This window comes from Bos taurus, unplaced genomic scaffold, assembly GCF_002263795.3.
Source record: "Bos taurus isolate L1 Dominette 01449 registration number 42190680 breed Hereford unplaced genomic scaffold, ARS-UCD2.0 ScbfJmS_2447, whole genome shotgun sequence".
NCBI lineage: Eukaryota > Metazoa > Chordata > Mammalia > Artiodactyla > Bovidae > Bos > Bos taurus.
Window position 1 is genome coordinate 198,039 of NW_020192287.1, and position 14,878 is coordinate 212,916.

General features: G+C 40.9%; 1 protein-coding gene and 1 long non-coding RNA gene across 2 annotated transcripts; both read right to left on the reverse strand.

Annotated features, from left to right (window-relative positions):
• Window positions 1-6,517: 6,517 nt before the first annotated feature.
• Window positions 6,518-13,978, reverse strand: LOC101901895 (SLIT and NTRK-like protein 2). The gene has a single exon (XM_059884514.1). The coding sequence runs from the start codon at window positions 13,971-13,973 to the stop codon at window positions 11,439-11,441; it is 2,535 nt and encodes an 844-aa protein (XP_059740497.1). The 5' UTR covers window positions 13,974-13,978; the 3' UTR covers window positions 6,518-11,438.
• A 5-nt stretch (window positions 13,979-13,983) lies between these two features.
• Window positions 13,984-14,577, reverse strand: LOC112445794 (uncharacterized). The gene is made up of 3 exons (XR_003033796.1): window positions 14,544-14,577; window positions 14,252-14,437; window positions 13,984-14,017 (listed from the first exon to the last, which is right to left on the reverse strand). It is a non-coding gene; the product is annotated as an uncharacterized lncRNA (long non-coding RNA).
• Between the last annotated feature and the right edge of the window lie 301 nt (window positions 14,578-14,878).

The following is a 14,878-nucleotide window of genomic DNA, read 5'->3' on the forward strand; positions in this document are numbered from 1 at the left end:
TATTAAGTCACTGATTCTCATAACCACACTGTTAGGGCAAATACGATCCTTCTTTCCTTGTTTCAGATGAGGAAACTGAGGCCCAGAGAGGTTTCACAACTTGCCCAAGGTCACACAGTGGGTGAGTGGCAGGCCTGGGTTTCAAATTTCAGCACATGGGCTGCAGAGTACCTGCCTGCTTGGGAGCATGTCTCTGTGCTGACTCGGTGAAGTAGACGGACTCAGCCTATACTCACTGGGTCACCAGGGTAAATACCAAAACTAATCTAGGTTTCATCATTGTAGCCCAAATATAATCATTTCAAATGGTAATGTAGGGATTAATGTTGGAAATGCATGTTAAATGCTTTATAAAGCCCTATTAGGAAAGTGAAGTGGCTCAGTCGTGTCTGACTATTTGAGACCCCATGGACTGCAGCCTACCAGGCTCCTCTGTCCATGGAATTTTCCAGGCAATAGTACTGGAGTGGATTGCCATTTCCTTCTCCAGGGGATCTTCCCGACTCAGGGATCGAACCCAGGTCTCCCGCATTGTAGACAGATGCTTTACCGTCTGAGCCACCAGAGAAGTCCTATACAAATAGTAACACTTCTACAATTTTTACTTTGCTTGAAGAAACTTGCATTATTTGTGAAATCAAGTCCAAATTTCTTACTGTGGCTTTCAAAGTCATCAAAAGGTGCATCAAGCCAGCTTTCCACACTCTTCTTCACTATCCTTCACAGGCCTATTTCTTTCTTTTTCACTTTTTAATTAGTTTTTATCATTTGTTACTTCTCTTGAATTTTCAAATAAATTGCTATATCATATGTCAATATGGGCAGTATCTTTATCCCATCCCATTGCCTTTTACTTTTTTAAATTAATTTTTTTTGGAGTATCGTTGACTTACTATGTTCTGTTAGTTTCAGGTGTACAACACAGTGAATCAGTTATACATATCTTCCATATATGTATTCAATAACATCTTATGGAAAAATACAAATAGACATTTTGGCCAATGCAATACATATATTCACTCTTTTTTAGATTCTTTTCCCCATATAGGTCATTACAGAGTATTTAGTAGAGCTCCCTGTGCTGTACAGTAGGTCCTTATTAGTTATGTATATATAACTATATATATATTATACATATATATATATACACATATATATATAACTGTTTTATATATAGTAGTGTGTATGTAGGAGAGAGCAATGGCACCCCACTCCAGTACTCTTGCCTGGAAAATCCCATGGACAGAGGAGCCTGGTGGGCTGCAGTCCATGGGGTCGCTAAGAGTCATATACAACTGAGCGGCTTCACTTTCAGTTTTCACTTTCATGCACTGGAGAAGGAAATGGCAACCCACTCCAGTGTTCTTGCCTGGAGAATCCCAGGGACGGAGGAGCCTGGTGGGCTGCAGTCCATGGGGTCGCTAAGAGTTGGGCACGACTAAAGTGACTTATCAGCATCAGTGTGTATGTGTCAATCCCAATCTCCCAATTTATCCCCACCCCTCTAGCACAGCAGTAACCATTTGTTTTCTTCACAGGCTTATTTGTCTTTATATTGTCAAGCTTGGTGACTCCCCAAGCCTTTCCCTAACTTACGGCTCTTTTTTTGTGCCCTGCCTTCTCCCATGAGCCTTCTCAGCTAAGTCCAATTTAATCTGCATTGATCTTTTTCTTTTGTGACCCTGATTTCTCCTCTCCTTTTCAAGGACGAGCAGCTCATCTTCCCAATTTAGTTTTATATTCCATGAGGGCAAGAGCCACGTCTTACTTCTAGTGTTTATGTTATGTCTCCCCGACATACAGGAGCCAGTTTTTTCATTTCTCCCCAACGGAGTCTCCTCCTAGCACTAGGCCTTCAGGAACTTGTGGATTTGTTTTAGATGTGCACAGCATCTGCTCAAGTGCTCGGCACACAATGAGCACTCCATAAGTTGTATTTTTAGAGACAATCTGTTACCACATAAGGACTACCAGAAATTACTCATACTCTTTGTGTAAATGGATTTATACAATTAAAATGTTTAGGAGCTGGAATAAGGATGAGGGAAAGAAAAGCATGAGACTGTTTTTGGTTTCTTTTTTTTTTTAAAGCTGAAAGAAACTATAGAACTTCTAGTTCAAATGTTTTCACTGGTGTGTCACAGAACAGGTGTGAGGATTGTTGAAAATAATTTGTTATTAATGATCATTAACCTGTCAACTTTGCAGATGATTTACTACTTTTTATAAATCAAAGTGGATTTCAGGTTTCCCCAGTAGTAAGCTCCTTTTTATTCAATTGTTTTCTTGACTGGCATGGCTGTCTACTTTCTTTTTCAGATGAGGAAACTGGGGCTCCGAGAAGGGACTGGTTCAAGGTCACATGGAGAGTTAGCAGAGGCATGGAGGCAAAATCTGAGGGCACCTTGTCCTTGGGGAATGTTCCCCCACTGTCGTCAGATCCTCCTTCATCAGCAAATCAGAAAGAATCAATGTGATTGAAGACCAAAACAAAGCAGAACTCAGAAAAACCCACAGTCTTACTGCCATAGGAAAATATTTGTCTCCTGATAAGGAATCAAAGCTGGGGAAAGATTTCTGACACAAGGCAATATTTTGTGAAACTCCCCATTTCCTGGCCATCTGTTATAAATCACTCTAGAAAGTGTCTATTTACCCCTAAGACTTTACCTTGTCTTTGTACAAATATCCATCCCTATATACAGACACTCAGAAAGTCCAACTGGAAAACCACAAACTCCATCAACACAGTCAGAGCCTTATCCATTTTAATATGTAAGAACAGAATAATAAACATATTTTTAAAATTTTATAATATTTGAACTGTTTGAGTAGTAGAACTGAACAACTTTCTGAGAAATTTGCACAAAACAATTAGATTGTCTCTATCTGAATAAATGTAATTTAAAAAGAGTAAGATTCCTTCAACAAGCCCTGCTCTCAAACTGTCCAGATTAATGGTTAAAATGTACTTGCTTTTCAGAGATCTATTTAGTACATAAAATAGCTTTTGTTCAAAAATTTCGAGTTAAACATTTGAAATGTAATTATACTGTAAATCCTGAGTATCTCAGTGGCATCCTATTTTTTAAATCTTTTAAGAGAATGGCTTAGACAAGATAGTCTACATGTCCTTTTCCACAACCTTCTGTAACATGACAGAAGAAAACAGAAAGCAAAGTGTGGATGGGTTTTCCTTGCATTCACTAAGGCTTTTAATAAGCCCTTCAGACACCTGGAAAGCAGAGGAAGTTTTTGAGTAAATGTTTGCTTCTCTTTTTTACCCTTGCAAAATTTATGTCAGCCAAATATTACAGGATTGAGGGCTTTGTTTTTTTGTTTCCAGTTAAAATCAATCTGACCAACTAGAGACACAGTGGCCCAGAAATAAAACTATGGCTGAAGTCTATGATCAGTTAGAAGCCAAATACACTTGTCAGCTAAGAGCTTTGCTAACTGGAATGAATCGTTGAATTTCTGAAGCTCAACTGAATTGTCCAAGGGTCTGTCAGTTTCCTTGATGATAAGAAACTTGGCAGTGTTGGATAAAAGGGTAGGATGATGAACAAACCAAATGGGAAAACTGCTTTGTGCCCTGAAATGTGATAATATGATTTTCCTAGAGAGATTCATAGTTTAACTTTCCTAATTATCACACAGAATAAGCCCCATAGAAAACTCCCCCTACCAAACAGCTAAATGAAAAATCCCATCACCTTCCTCCCCTCCCCCCAAAGCAGTAGAATGTTGTGATTTACAAAGAAGAAAAATGTTTTAAGCATTTTAAAAGTCAAGCTTTAGGAAGATAAACTAACCTGAGACAAATGTTACATTTGAATCTTGTAAAAAATAAAATCAGAGATGGCTGTGTCCAAATTAGACACTGGAAAGGAGAAGGGTAAGAGATTTTCAGGCTTGAAGTACCTGAATAATTGACTTCATGCATTATCCATTTTGTGTGTAGCAGTCACTCCCCAAATAACCTAGAATCAGAGCATATCCATTGAGTTCATACAGGCCAACACTGCTCCAGATAGGAAAACTGAGACCCAGTGAGAACTATGACTTATCCTTATAGCTTCTTAGCTGTACAAAGATCAGAACCTCAGATCCTGGGACTCTGTTATGAAATACCACCTCTAGGTTCTTTTCTGGACAAGTCGGACTTTATGAAACAACTGTGTTCTGACAGAAATATGACTTAATGTAGTCTGAACACAAAGAATTTCTCTTCTATATGGAAGACTTAAGAAACAAACCAAACACACAGGTCCTGCTGCTGCTGCTAAGTCGCTTCAGTCATGTCCGACTCTGTGCGACCCCATAGATGGCAGCCCACTAGGCTCCTCCATCCCTGGGATTCTCCAGGCAAGAACACTGGAGAGGGTTGCCATTTCCTTCTCCAATGCATGAAAGTGAAAAGTGAAAGTGAAGTCGCTCAGTCGTGTCTGACTCTTAGCGACCCCATGGACTGCAGCCTACCAGGCTCCTCCGTCCATGGGATTTTCCAGGCATGAGTACTGGAGTGGGGTGCCATTGCCTTCTCTGACACACAGGTCCTAGGAAGACCTAAATGATAAGCTCTGAATCATCATTCAAGCTTTGTCAGGGAGTTTATTTTCTCTCAACTTGGAATCTCCTGATTCCAAAAGCCAATAACAAGGAAATCTCAGCGCTCAGCAGTAAAGCTTCTTTTAAGTCTAGAATGCGATCGCTGGGTTCAATAGACAGATTCGGGTATCACTTAAAATTGGGCCTGCCGGCATGTAATAAACTTTGGATCTTAGCTGTGTGTTACTGTAACTTCTCTACCATCATCACAGTGTGCATGTGTGTGTTCTTCATAAGCTCTGAAAATCGTTCCAGTAAATATTTGTTTAGTACTTCCTGGAACAGCTAAAAACCCATTACAATTGCTTTGAACTTAGATCCTTCAGTTTTTCACCCTTCTTCAGTGTTCACATGAGAGCCAGTATTATTCATTCATTCATTATGGAAATATTTATTGAAGGGTTATATATTCCAAATCACTATGGCAGGCGTTAATGCTGTGAAAGGGAAAGGGGCTTGAGGAGTCAGCGACTTGGCTAAAGATTACCCAGAGCACACCCCATTCACCTCTCCTATTTGCCCAACAGTCACTTTTGTGAGCCAGAAATTACCTTATATTTGATGTTGTACCCAACATTCTGTTAAGATCAAATGTATCCCAAAATGCCAGGTAACTAGATCTGACAGATAATTAGCTCTAATGTTCCTTTTTAGGGTAATGTTGATAGCAAACACAAAATAATGGTTGAAAAATCAAATTAATAAAAATGATGTATAACTAATCACATACTGTTGCCCAGGGAAATATGGACCAGGTGCATTTCCAGCCTCCATTCAGTAATGACAACATCTATTTTGATGGTCTTTTCCTAGGATCAACAGGCACATATGATTTGCTGTCTGATATGACATGTGTTCTGAATGGGGGGCTGTATATCCCTTTCATTCCCATTCCATTTCAACTTATCTTTCTTGTGGCTCAGCTGGTAAAGAATCCACCTGCAATGTGGGAGAGCTGCATTCAATCCCTGGGTTGGGAAGATCCCCTGGAGAAGGAAAAGGCTACCCAATCCAGTATTCTGGCCTGGAGAATTCCATGGACTATATAGTCCATGGGGTTACAAAGAGTCAGACACGACTGAGCAGCTTTCACTTGGATGAAATAATTTCGTGTACTAAGCACCAACTCTCATTCTTCATTAAAACACTCTAGAATGAGACTATTCCAATTGTTTTCACAGACTTGTGAAGGCCATATGAATAATCTGAATATATGGTGAAGACAGTAAATTAATAATCTAAAGAGGGGATAATTAGTTGCAAATCCTCTTGTTCATCACACAAATCTCAAGTCCTTTGTTGTACATTTGTGGATGGAGCATACCTGGCAGATATATTCTGATGTCCAACCAATGCAAATACCAAATAAGTCACTTTGCTATAGTATTACCATGATTACAGCAACAAATGCATCTCTCTCTCACTCGTTTTGACTCTAGTCTCTGCGAATACAGTATAACATCTTCTTTAATGAATTCATAATTTCTATTTCTTGGATTTGCATGCCAATCTTTCTCATTTTATAGATATAAAAGTATTAAATCACCTATGGTATTAGACAGAATTTTGTAATGAAAAACAGTTGGCTGTTGTGTGGGTTGGTGTGTGTGGTGAAGGCAGTGTGAAATCAGACTTTCAATTCCTAGAGAGATCTCAATTTTAATTGTTTTATTGTTCTTTCTACTTTTAATTTTTTAAGGCTGATACCAATGGGTATTCATAGAAAAGTATTAGTATGTTTTTAAAAGGACATTTACCCTTAATATGTAAATTCTAATCATACAAAGAAGACCTTAATTTGTAAATATTTGAACAGTATAGACCAAGGCAAAGAGAATGGTTCCAGCAATACTTTGTCATCAACTCTTCTCAAGAGTCTAAAGAATTTTTCTAACTAATTCAAATGTTCATTTTTTGTGAATATTTATTAATTGAAAGCTAACTGTAGCATAAAAAATAATTTTATATAAAGTTTATCCAATAAAACACAGTATCATTTGATCACATTTTCAGTATTTCATTTTCCCTATTAACAGCCCAAAATATGGCACTCATTTTTTTGAAACAATGTCACTATTTGGCACAGAAGTCTATTTACACGAGAGTGCATTTCATTTTCCATTTATTCCAGTAATTTGAGAACAATTATTTGCAACTAAATCTAACAGTATTTGTACAAGTACTTTCAAGCTAAAATACTGCTAAAAAATTACAACACACATGCAGTTTAATATGTTTACATGATCACATATATTTATTATAAAACCTGTGACTCTAAGCACTTTATAGGATGTGAATACAGGAGTCACTCTACCGTCTAATGAATCATGGCCACATCTGACAGAGAAAATGCTTCGGAGCAGAAAAGTCCTGTGGTCAATGGAATTGAAATGGGTTGGCTACTCGGACTGTTCAGGAATGCTACTGCGCCCTCAGAGAATCGCTTGATAGCTCCAGTCACACAAAACTGCAGCGGATTTTCAAGTATAAGCCCTTAGCAACCAAGAAACTGGTAGCACAAGCAGCACTGGAAAAACACACTCTTATTATGCAGGTGGGCTGTGTTTTAAGCAAAGTTGATATTGAAACTCCAAACATACAAAAAAGATAAATTAGACAGATTATTTGTATTATAAAATGGTTTTCTGCCTTATAAAAAGATTGATTCACAAGTTTCCTCTAAATGGCAGCTCTCCTAATGCTTTTAAAATACAATTTAACTTACAAAACTTCAATTTATATGTGACTTTTTGCACAACCATTGTGGGAAGCAAAGTACACCTGTATACAGTACTTAATTTTCTCTCAGGATTTAGGTGTCTTATTGTCTTTGTAAAAGACACTTAAGCCAAATGTTATATTTTAAGCCACTGAAATAGAAAGTCAATACTGCCTTTAAAACATGGATATTCCAAAATTATAAGTATGTTTGTGATTTTTTGTATTTACAATTTGGGGATTCATCTTTATAATGTACATCTTTAGATAGCAGAAGTATATAGCTATTTTCAGGCCATAATATTGGACCCTATTCTGCAGAAATTTGTTTTTATTTTTGTGGGTGTTCTCCCTGTTTAACTGTGTAACTCTAAAATGATGTTAATGGTGGTTACACAGTAACTAGCACATGATGTGTCAGTGTTAGATTTCATTGCACAAAATCATCTTCAAAAACTCAACTTCCTGCATTTCACTGCTGTCCCCACTGTTTTTTCAGGTGATGGTCATTCAGATAAGGTTCTCCTTTTTTTAGTACTAAGCTCTCTGCAGGGTGTGGGGGTGAGGGGGTGGACAGAGATCCTGACTACTGTATCTCTGCACCGTCTTAGCACACAGCACAAAGCCTGGCCCCTAGGAAGCAAACACTCAATTACTTAGTGAATGAATGAAGAAATGACTGGATTAGGAGAATTGTCTAGAAGACTTCCTTCAGTCTAGCTTCCAATCCAGTTATGTTTCTGAAATGTGTACAGCTAAAATGAATTTCCAGAGTCTGAGAAATCACAGAATGTCCCTCTTTTTCATTAGACCCTTTTTGTAAAATCCATAGAATATTGAGCCCTTGATGAAATGAAAATATTTAGAAAAATTAAATCACCTTAGAGGCCAGAGGATAAAGCAGAGGAAACTGAAGGATCATTTCCTTACTCACCAACTGCTGGAGGGAAGTAACAAGGCACACAGGTTGACCAAAGTCCAGAAGCAAATTAGACTTTTGGCAATTGTGTCCAGACTGAGAAGTGGTGCTTTTGAGAGTTTTGATACAAACTTAGACACAGGTATATTCAGAAACAGCAGAAGGAACTAATTAAGAGCTAGAATCAGAGGGAATTACCATTTGCCAGATATACAGATCTGTTTCAGGCAGGGCCAGGGGAGATCACATTCTGCTGGCTGGAACCATTTCGCTGTGCTTGTGCTCATACCCATTACAAGCTGCATGTGAAATAAAAGTGAAATAGCAAAATCCAGCTGTAGGAGATAAAAATAAAAATCCTAAAATAAAATATGGTTTAAAGCACTTGAATGGATAAAGCAAAACAATACAATCAGTGGGGATGCTAATAAGTTAAAAAACAAAGTGTTTGTGATTGCATTAAAAAAATAAAGCTTCATAGTATATGGTGTTTTATGCCTTTAAATGAAATAGTCTGGACCACATTCAAACAATTTCATCTTAAAACCTAAAACAAAATAAAGTACACATCTAAGAAGCATGAGAATTTAAAATTAAACCATAGTTATTAAGCAAAAGAGTTTATGAATCTGAGTTCTTCCAGGAGGCCGCTTTAAAATCATGTAACTAAATGAATAGTAAGCAATCTCTGCTTAAAATGAATGAATTAGTTTTTCTATAGAGACTAGTATTTTACAGGAATGATTTTATTTTCAGGAGAATACGAACACTGAAGTGGAATCACCACATCAGTGGTTCTAGGCATACAGTTTAAACCAAAAAACTCTCTTAATAGAAGATGGATATTAATTTGCCTTCATAATCATTCCCTCAAATACCTACCTCAGTGTTCTGTATTTATCGTTGCACCAAATGAGAGCAGACCTGACAGTCCTTTTGTATTTCTTATATATATAAGAGGAGATGGTTTCCGGGAGCTATCTCCAAGTTCAACTGGCATATCACTCTTGCTCCTCTTCTATGAAATGTAAAATCTCTGGACATTAACCTTCCTGTAGATCATTTCAGCCCACCGTTTTAAACTTCAATCTAATGGATTTAAATAAGAATTATGATCTCTAATCAAAGAATGAACACGTAAGCTTGTCACTGTAGATGTTCAGAGATTTTAGGGCATTAAAGGCATTTACTTTCCTGAATGCCCTTTACATTTATATATACACAATTACCTTCTATTGTTAAAAAAACGATTTTGCACCAGTAGCTATTAATCCAAATAATTTGGATTTAAGTAATTTCTAATTGAAAGCCTATCACATGAATTGTTTATAGTGACAGACAATAAACTATTAGTCATTTTAAAGCTTTAAAAGTAAGTCATCAGGATCCACTTCAATCTCCACATGATAATAAAGGATTATTATGTGCAGTAACCTATTTATGAAAAGGAAACAGTGTGCTTCTTTCAGATGCCATCAATTGCTTTAATAAGGAACTGAAAAGCTGGACTACTTTATATGCAGATCACCACCCCAGTTGCATAAGGATTTACAATAGACAAAACAAAACTATTTTTTGTTGTAAAGAAGGGCTGTTTGTTTAAATCACACAATAATATTTGCATCTAAAAATTATTTACAGGCTAATAAGGCTTCATAAATGTTATGTAGACTTGGTTAGTTCAAATCATTTTAATTCTAACACCAAAACGAAAAGCTTGGTCAAGCCAAGGAAAAATTCAAGCAACACTTGCCTCAAGAAGGCAGGGGAAGAAAAGATGGCTACTTTCTCCATTTAGGCATTTATTAATTGCGTTGGAGACACACAGGGTACATCATTTGATAGCTCCCTGTTAACGCTTCCATAAACTCAAGAGGAAAACACTGCTTTCTCCGAAAATGGGAAAATTGAGATGGATTCTGAGTCTAACCTTTAATCCTAAAAGAAATAGCAAGTAATGTATAGATTTGTCTCTGTTGCCTTGAATTTGCAGAGAACTTACTTGGGACGTTTAAATCTCACCTTTGAAGTCTTCCTTCAAGGCATTTAATGGCTCGTATGTCTTTATTAAATGAGGTGTGTGGCGGCCTCTACTGGTGTGTGTTTATAGAAAATGTTTCAATAGGCAGAAAAAATATTAATTTCAATTAAAAAGTTAGAAATACAGACTCTTTCATTTAAATATAAAAATATCTAATTTAATGCAGGAAAAATATATTACAAGTTGTGTAATGTACTCTTTAATTAGGAAAATAATCTAAAACACTGACCATGTTAGTGTAAAATAATGATTTATGGAAGGGCATTAATTGTTCAATTCACTCATATTGGGTTAAATATATTTTATTAATGAATTACTAATCCCAACTGAGGTGGTTTATTACCTCTAGTCCACTGTTAAATCCCCTTAGTTGACTTAAATAAAATCATTTAGAACAAACCCAAAGGAAAGGAAACATTTTACAGTTAAATCTATAAAGTCCTAGAACTAGAATCATTTGATGACAAGCTGGTTTCTATAACTCAAGCAAACTGTACGTTGACTTAATATAGCTGACATTTCAATCTATTTTACAATGTTTTTAATTTCAAAAATACAACACATTAAAATATGTTCAATTTATCAAAGCTAAAAGCAACATTTAAGTAATGTACTTAAAGTGCAAAGGCACTTTAACATGAAGAAGTGATGCCCAGTGGCTATGCTTGGTAACTGAAGTTCGAAATACCATATATCGTTATTTACAAAAGAATTTATAGTCTCAAAAGATCTTTGGAGATCTTCTACAAAATACACTAAATATCCATTTTCATTTTAAAAGTTTGCTTACTGTTTCTTCATTCACTATAATCTCCTCTTCCCATTCCCACACTGGAAAAATAAAAGAAGAAAAAGGAAACACAACCATAAAGTATATGAAAAAATGCACTGTAGAAACATTCATGTTCAATGATGATTCCTAAGGAGAGAAGTGGGGGGAAGGTGGGGGAGGGAGGAGAGCAAGAGAGAAATAATTTAAAGGAAAACTTGAAAAAGCAGTATCATTGCTTCACCCCATCCCCCAAACATCTTCAAAGTCCCCCACTGAGGCTGAGAAACGGAGAACAGACACACACAAAAGCAAACGCCCAGCCTCCAAGAGTTTGGAGCAGCATCCTTTGATGCCAGAGGGTTGTCAATGATTTCCTTTCACAGCTGACTGATTGCAGTTTGTTTTTCCAGAACTTCGAGGTAGTCTGGTTCTGATTGCGGCTTAGCTTGCAGTAAAGGGTGGTCTGCTTTGGACTGCCCCACAAAGCATTTCCTGGGAGTTCCATATAAAACGGTTTTATTGATTCTGTCTTGGTTTTGGCGTCGAGATTCATAGGAAGGGGTGAACTGCCTTTTAGGTAAGGTACAAAAGTTATAGTGGACAAGTCCCGCACTGGGCAGCTCCTTGACCCGCTCAGCGATATTCTGATACAGCAGCTCGGGCTCTCTCGGGGCCTGCTTTTCCAGAAGCTCTGTGGCACTGATAGTGTAAGCAAGTGTGGCTGGCTCTTCTTTCTTCTCCTCCAGGTTGCTGTAACTGAATTCTTGCAGGTTTCGGTAATAGGCCACCGGGTCTCCTTCCTTCTGCATGTAGATGGGGTTTTGGCACATCTGGCCCACAGGTGGAGGGATGTAGTTATAGACGTGGCCGTCTGCTTTATCCTGGGTCTCAGTGTTGTAAGAGCCGTACTGTAACTGGAAGGAACTTACATCTAAGTTGTTAGCACTCCTGGGAACACTGGGTACCCGCTTCCGGCGTTTCAGGACAAAGACAAATAAGCCAGCGCCGAAACAGACAGATAAGATAAAGACAACCAGCAATCCTAAAATCAAGACGGAAAGCGGAACTTCAGTGTGCAGTTCAGGGTAGGAACTGGGAGACACACTGAGCGAGCGAGGTGTGTCTGTGTTGTGATTCATTGACAAAACGGTTCCATCTGACAAGTTCGGACCATCTGGACAGATTGCCTCCCTCCCCAGAAACTTCAGGATCTCCCCGGCGTGTTTCGCAGGAGATTCACAGGTCACCTCATTGATGATGACAGGAGAATTGGCATGCTCTGTCCAATCCTTCAGTCCCATGATGTCACAGGTGCAGTCCCAGGGGTTCTCTTGGAGATCAATCTGGATAAAAGCCGGAAGCTGATCTAGAACTCCTTTCACTGGCAAGTGAGAAAAATGGTTGTTTCTCAGATTCAGCCTGGTGAGGGCCGTGCCCCCAAATATGTTATCAGGCAGGGACCGTAGCAGGTTGTTATTCAGAAACAGCAGCTGTAGGTTAATCAAAGCATCAAAGGTCAGCGGCTTAATTTCCTTAATGACATTATACTCTAAATAGAGATACTGCAAGCTCTGCAGCCCATCAAACATAGCCGGAAACAGCACTTCAAGGTAATTGCCATTTAGATAAAGTCTGCGTAAACTGGTCAGGTTTGTGAAGGCACCTTCCTGAATGACTGCAATCCTATTGTTGCCTAGATGCAGCAAATCCAAAGAACTGTATTCTAAGAGGTCATTCTTATAGACCATTTGAAGATAGTTCCCTGTCAGGTAGAGTTTCTTTGGACTGGTGGGTTTGGGCTGCAGGTCGGAGATGTTGGTGAACTTCCGTTCTTGGCAGTTGACGTTCAGCCCATTGTCGGAGCTCTGAGAGGTGCAGACACAGCTGCTGGGGCAGGTGAGGGGCACTGGGGACTTGGTCTGGTACACCATGATGGGGCCAAAGCTCTGCCTGTCCTTTGACACTGTGACCCGGGGGGTGGGACGGTTTCTCATTTTGGGTGGCCGGCTGGCTTTTGGAGCCCGGGTCGGGTTGAGAGCAGGATTCAGGGTAGGTGACAGCCTCGGGATGTGTGTGTCGGTGTGGCCACCCCTCTGAGCCGAGTCACCAGTACTTTTTCTGGGGCAGAGGTCTTGCCTGGTCAGCTGGGTGACATCTTTACCGTGCAAGCGGAAAGGGGTTTCACAGACAATCTCCCCCACGAAAACGGTGATGGTGTCCAGCCAAGCCTTGAGTGGAAGTAAATCGCATGTGCAGTTCCAGGGGTTCTCCTCCAGCTGGATCTCCATGATGCCCCCGATGTGCTCGAGGACCCCCGCGAAAGGCATCAGTTTCAGCCGGTTCCCTCGCAGGTCTAGGTGGGTCAGCAGGACGAAGCGGAACACATTGCTGGGCAGCGACAGAAGGAGGTTGTCATTCAGGATGAGCACTTTGAGCTTGTTCAGCTTGCTGAAGGCCCCCGCCTCGATGGCGCTGATGTAATTGTAGTCAGCCTGCAGATACTCCAGGCTCTCTAGGCCCAGGAAGGTGTCCTCCCTCAGCACCTCGAGCTTGTTGTTGTTGAGGTGCAGCCTCTTCAGGGTCTTCAGCCCACTGAACGCCCCTGTACGGATCTCCTGCAGCCCGTTGTTGCCCAGGTGGAGAGTCACAGCGTTGGAGTAGTTGACGAACTCGTTGGGGTACAGTCTGGTCAGGAGGTTGCCATTGAGGAAGAGCTGATAGATTCGGTACTGGGGGGGCTGGAGCAGGCTGACGGTTGTAAATCCTTTGTTTTCGCAGTTAATATTCAGGACGTTCTCCTTCTCTTCACACAGGCAGCGGATCTTGCAAATGTCTTTGGCAGTTTTGCGACTCTCCGTCTCTAAGATCCCGGCCACGGTTAACACGCTGAGGAACCAGACGCCGCTCAGCATCTTTAGGCGCCCGTCGGGGTCAGCTCAGGTACCTACAGGCAAACCTTGGGCGGGGGGCAAAGAGAGCGGGAGGCGGGGAGAAAGAAACACGGAGGCCCGATTAAATGGCAAAGCGAGGGGGGCGGCGTGGGAGGGAGGAAGACGGCGGGAAGTGGGCAGCGAGGCAGAATGAAATCACTGCGTTTTTTTTTTCGCCAGCGGTTTCTGCTCTCCTCCCCACTCCCGGCCCACCCACCCACCGACCCACCCACGCGTCCCGGCCACCCACATGCTTGCACCTGATTTCCCAGCGGGTCGCAGCCAGCCACGAAGTCATTAGTAACCGAGTTGTCCTACTAAATCCAGCCCATCGCCTCCTCCTCCGCCCCTGGGGGATATCTTGAAGCTATCTCGGGCGGCTTGACCGTCCTGGGCTCGCAGCAGAAATTGCTCTACTTTTTTTTGTTGTTGTTTTGTTTTTTTAACTGCGGCAAAAAGGGGTGGGAAAATCAGGGGACTGGAGGCGGGGGAAGGGAGAGGGTGGACGAGCAAAGACAGCGCGGGGTGCTGGGGCGGGGGTCTGTTACTCACGCATCAGGAGAAGACGGGACCCCTCTCCTCTGCAAGTCCGCCGGTAGTTTAGCATCTTCAGAAAGAGAGGAAGAGCAAGGGTAAAAGGGGACGCCGCTGCTTCGGAGGGATGCTGTTTTCTGCTGGTTGATTTAATTTGCTGGGCGGGTGGGAGGTGGGGGTGCGCACGAATTCGGAATCTGGCAGGCGACAGGAGAGGCCGAGGACGCTCCGAGCGGCGGGCAGCTGAGTCTCCGGGGACCCCCGGGGGTGCGACTGCGCACGAGCTGGCGAAGCCGGCCGGGCCCGGTCGGCTGGCGGCGGCGACGGCCGAGCCTGGGCTCTCACTTCCAGTC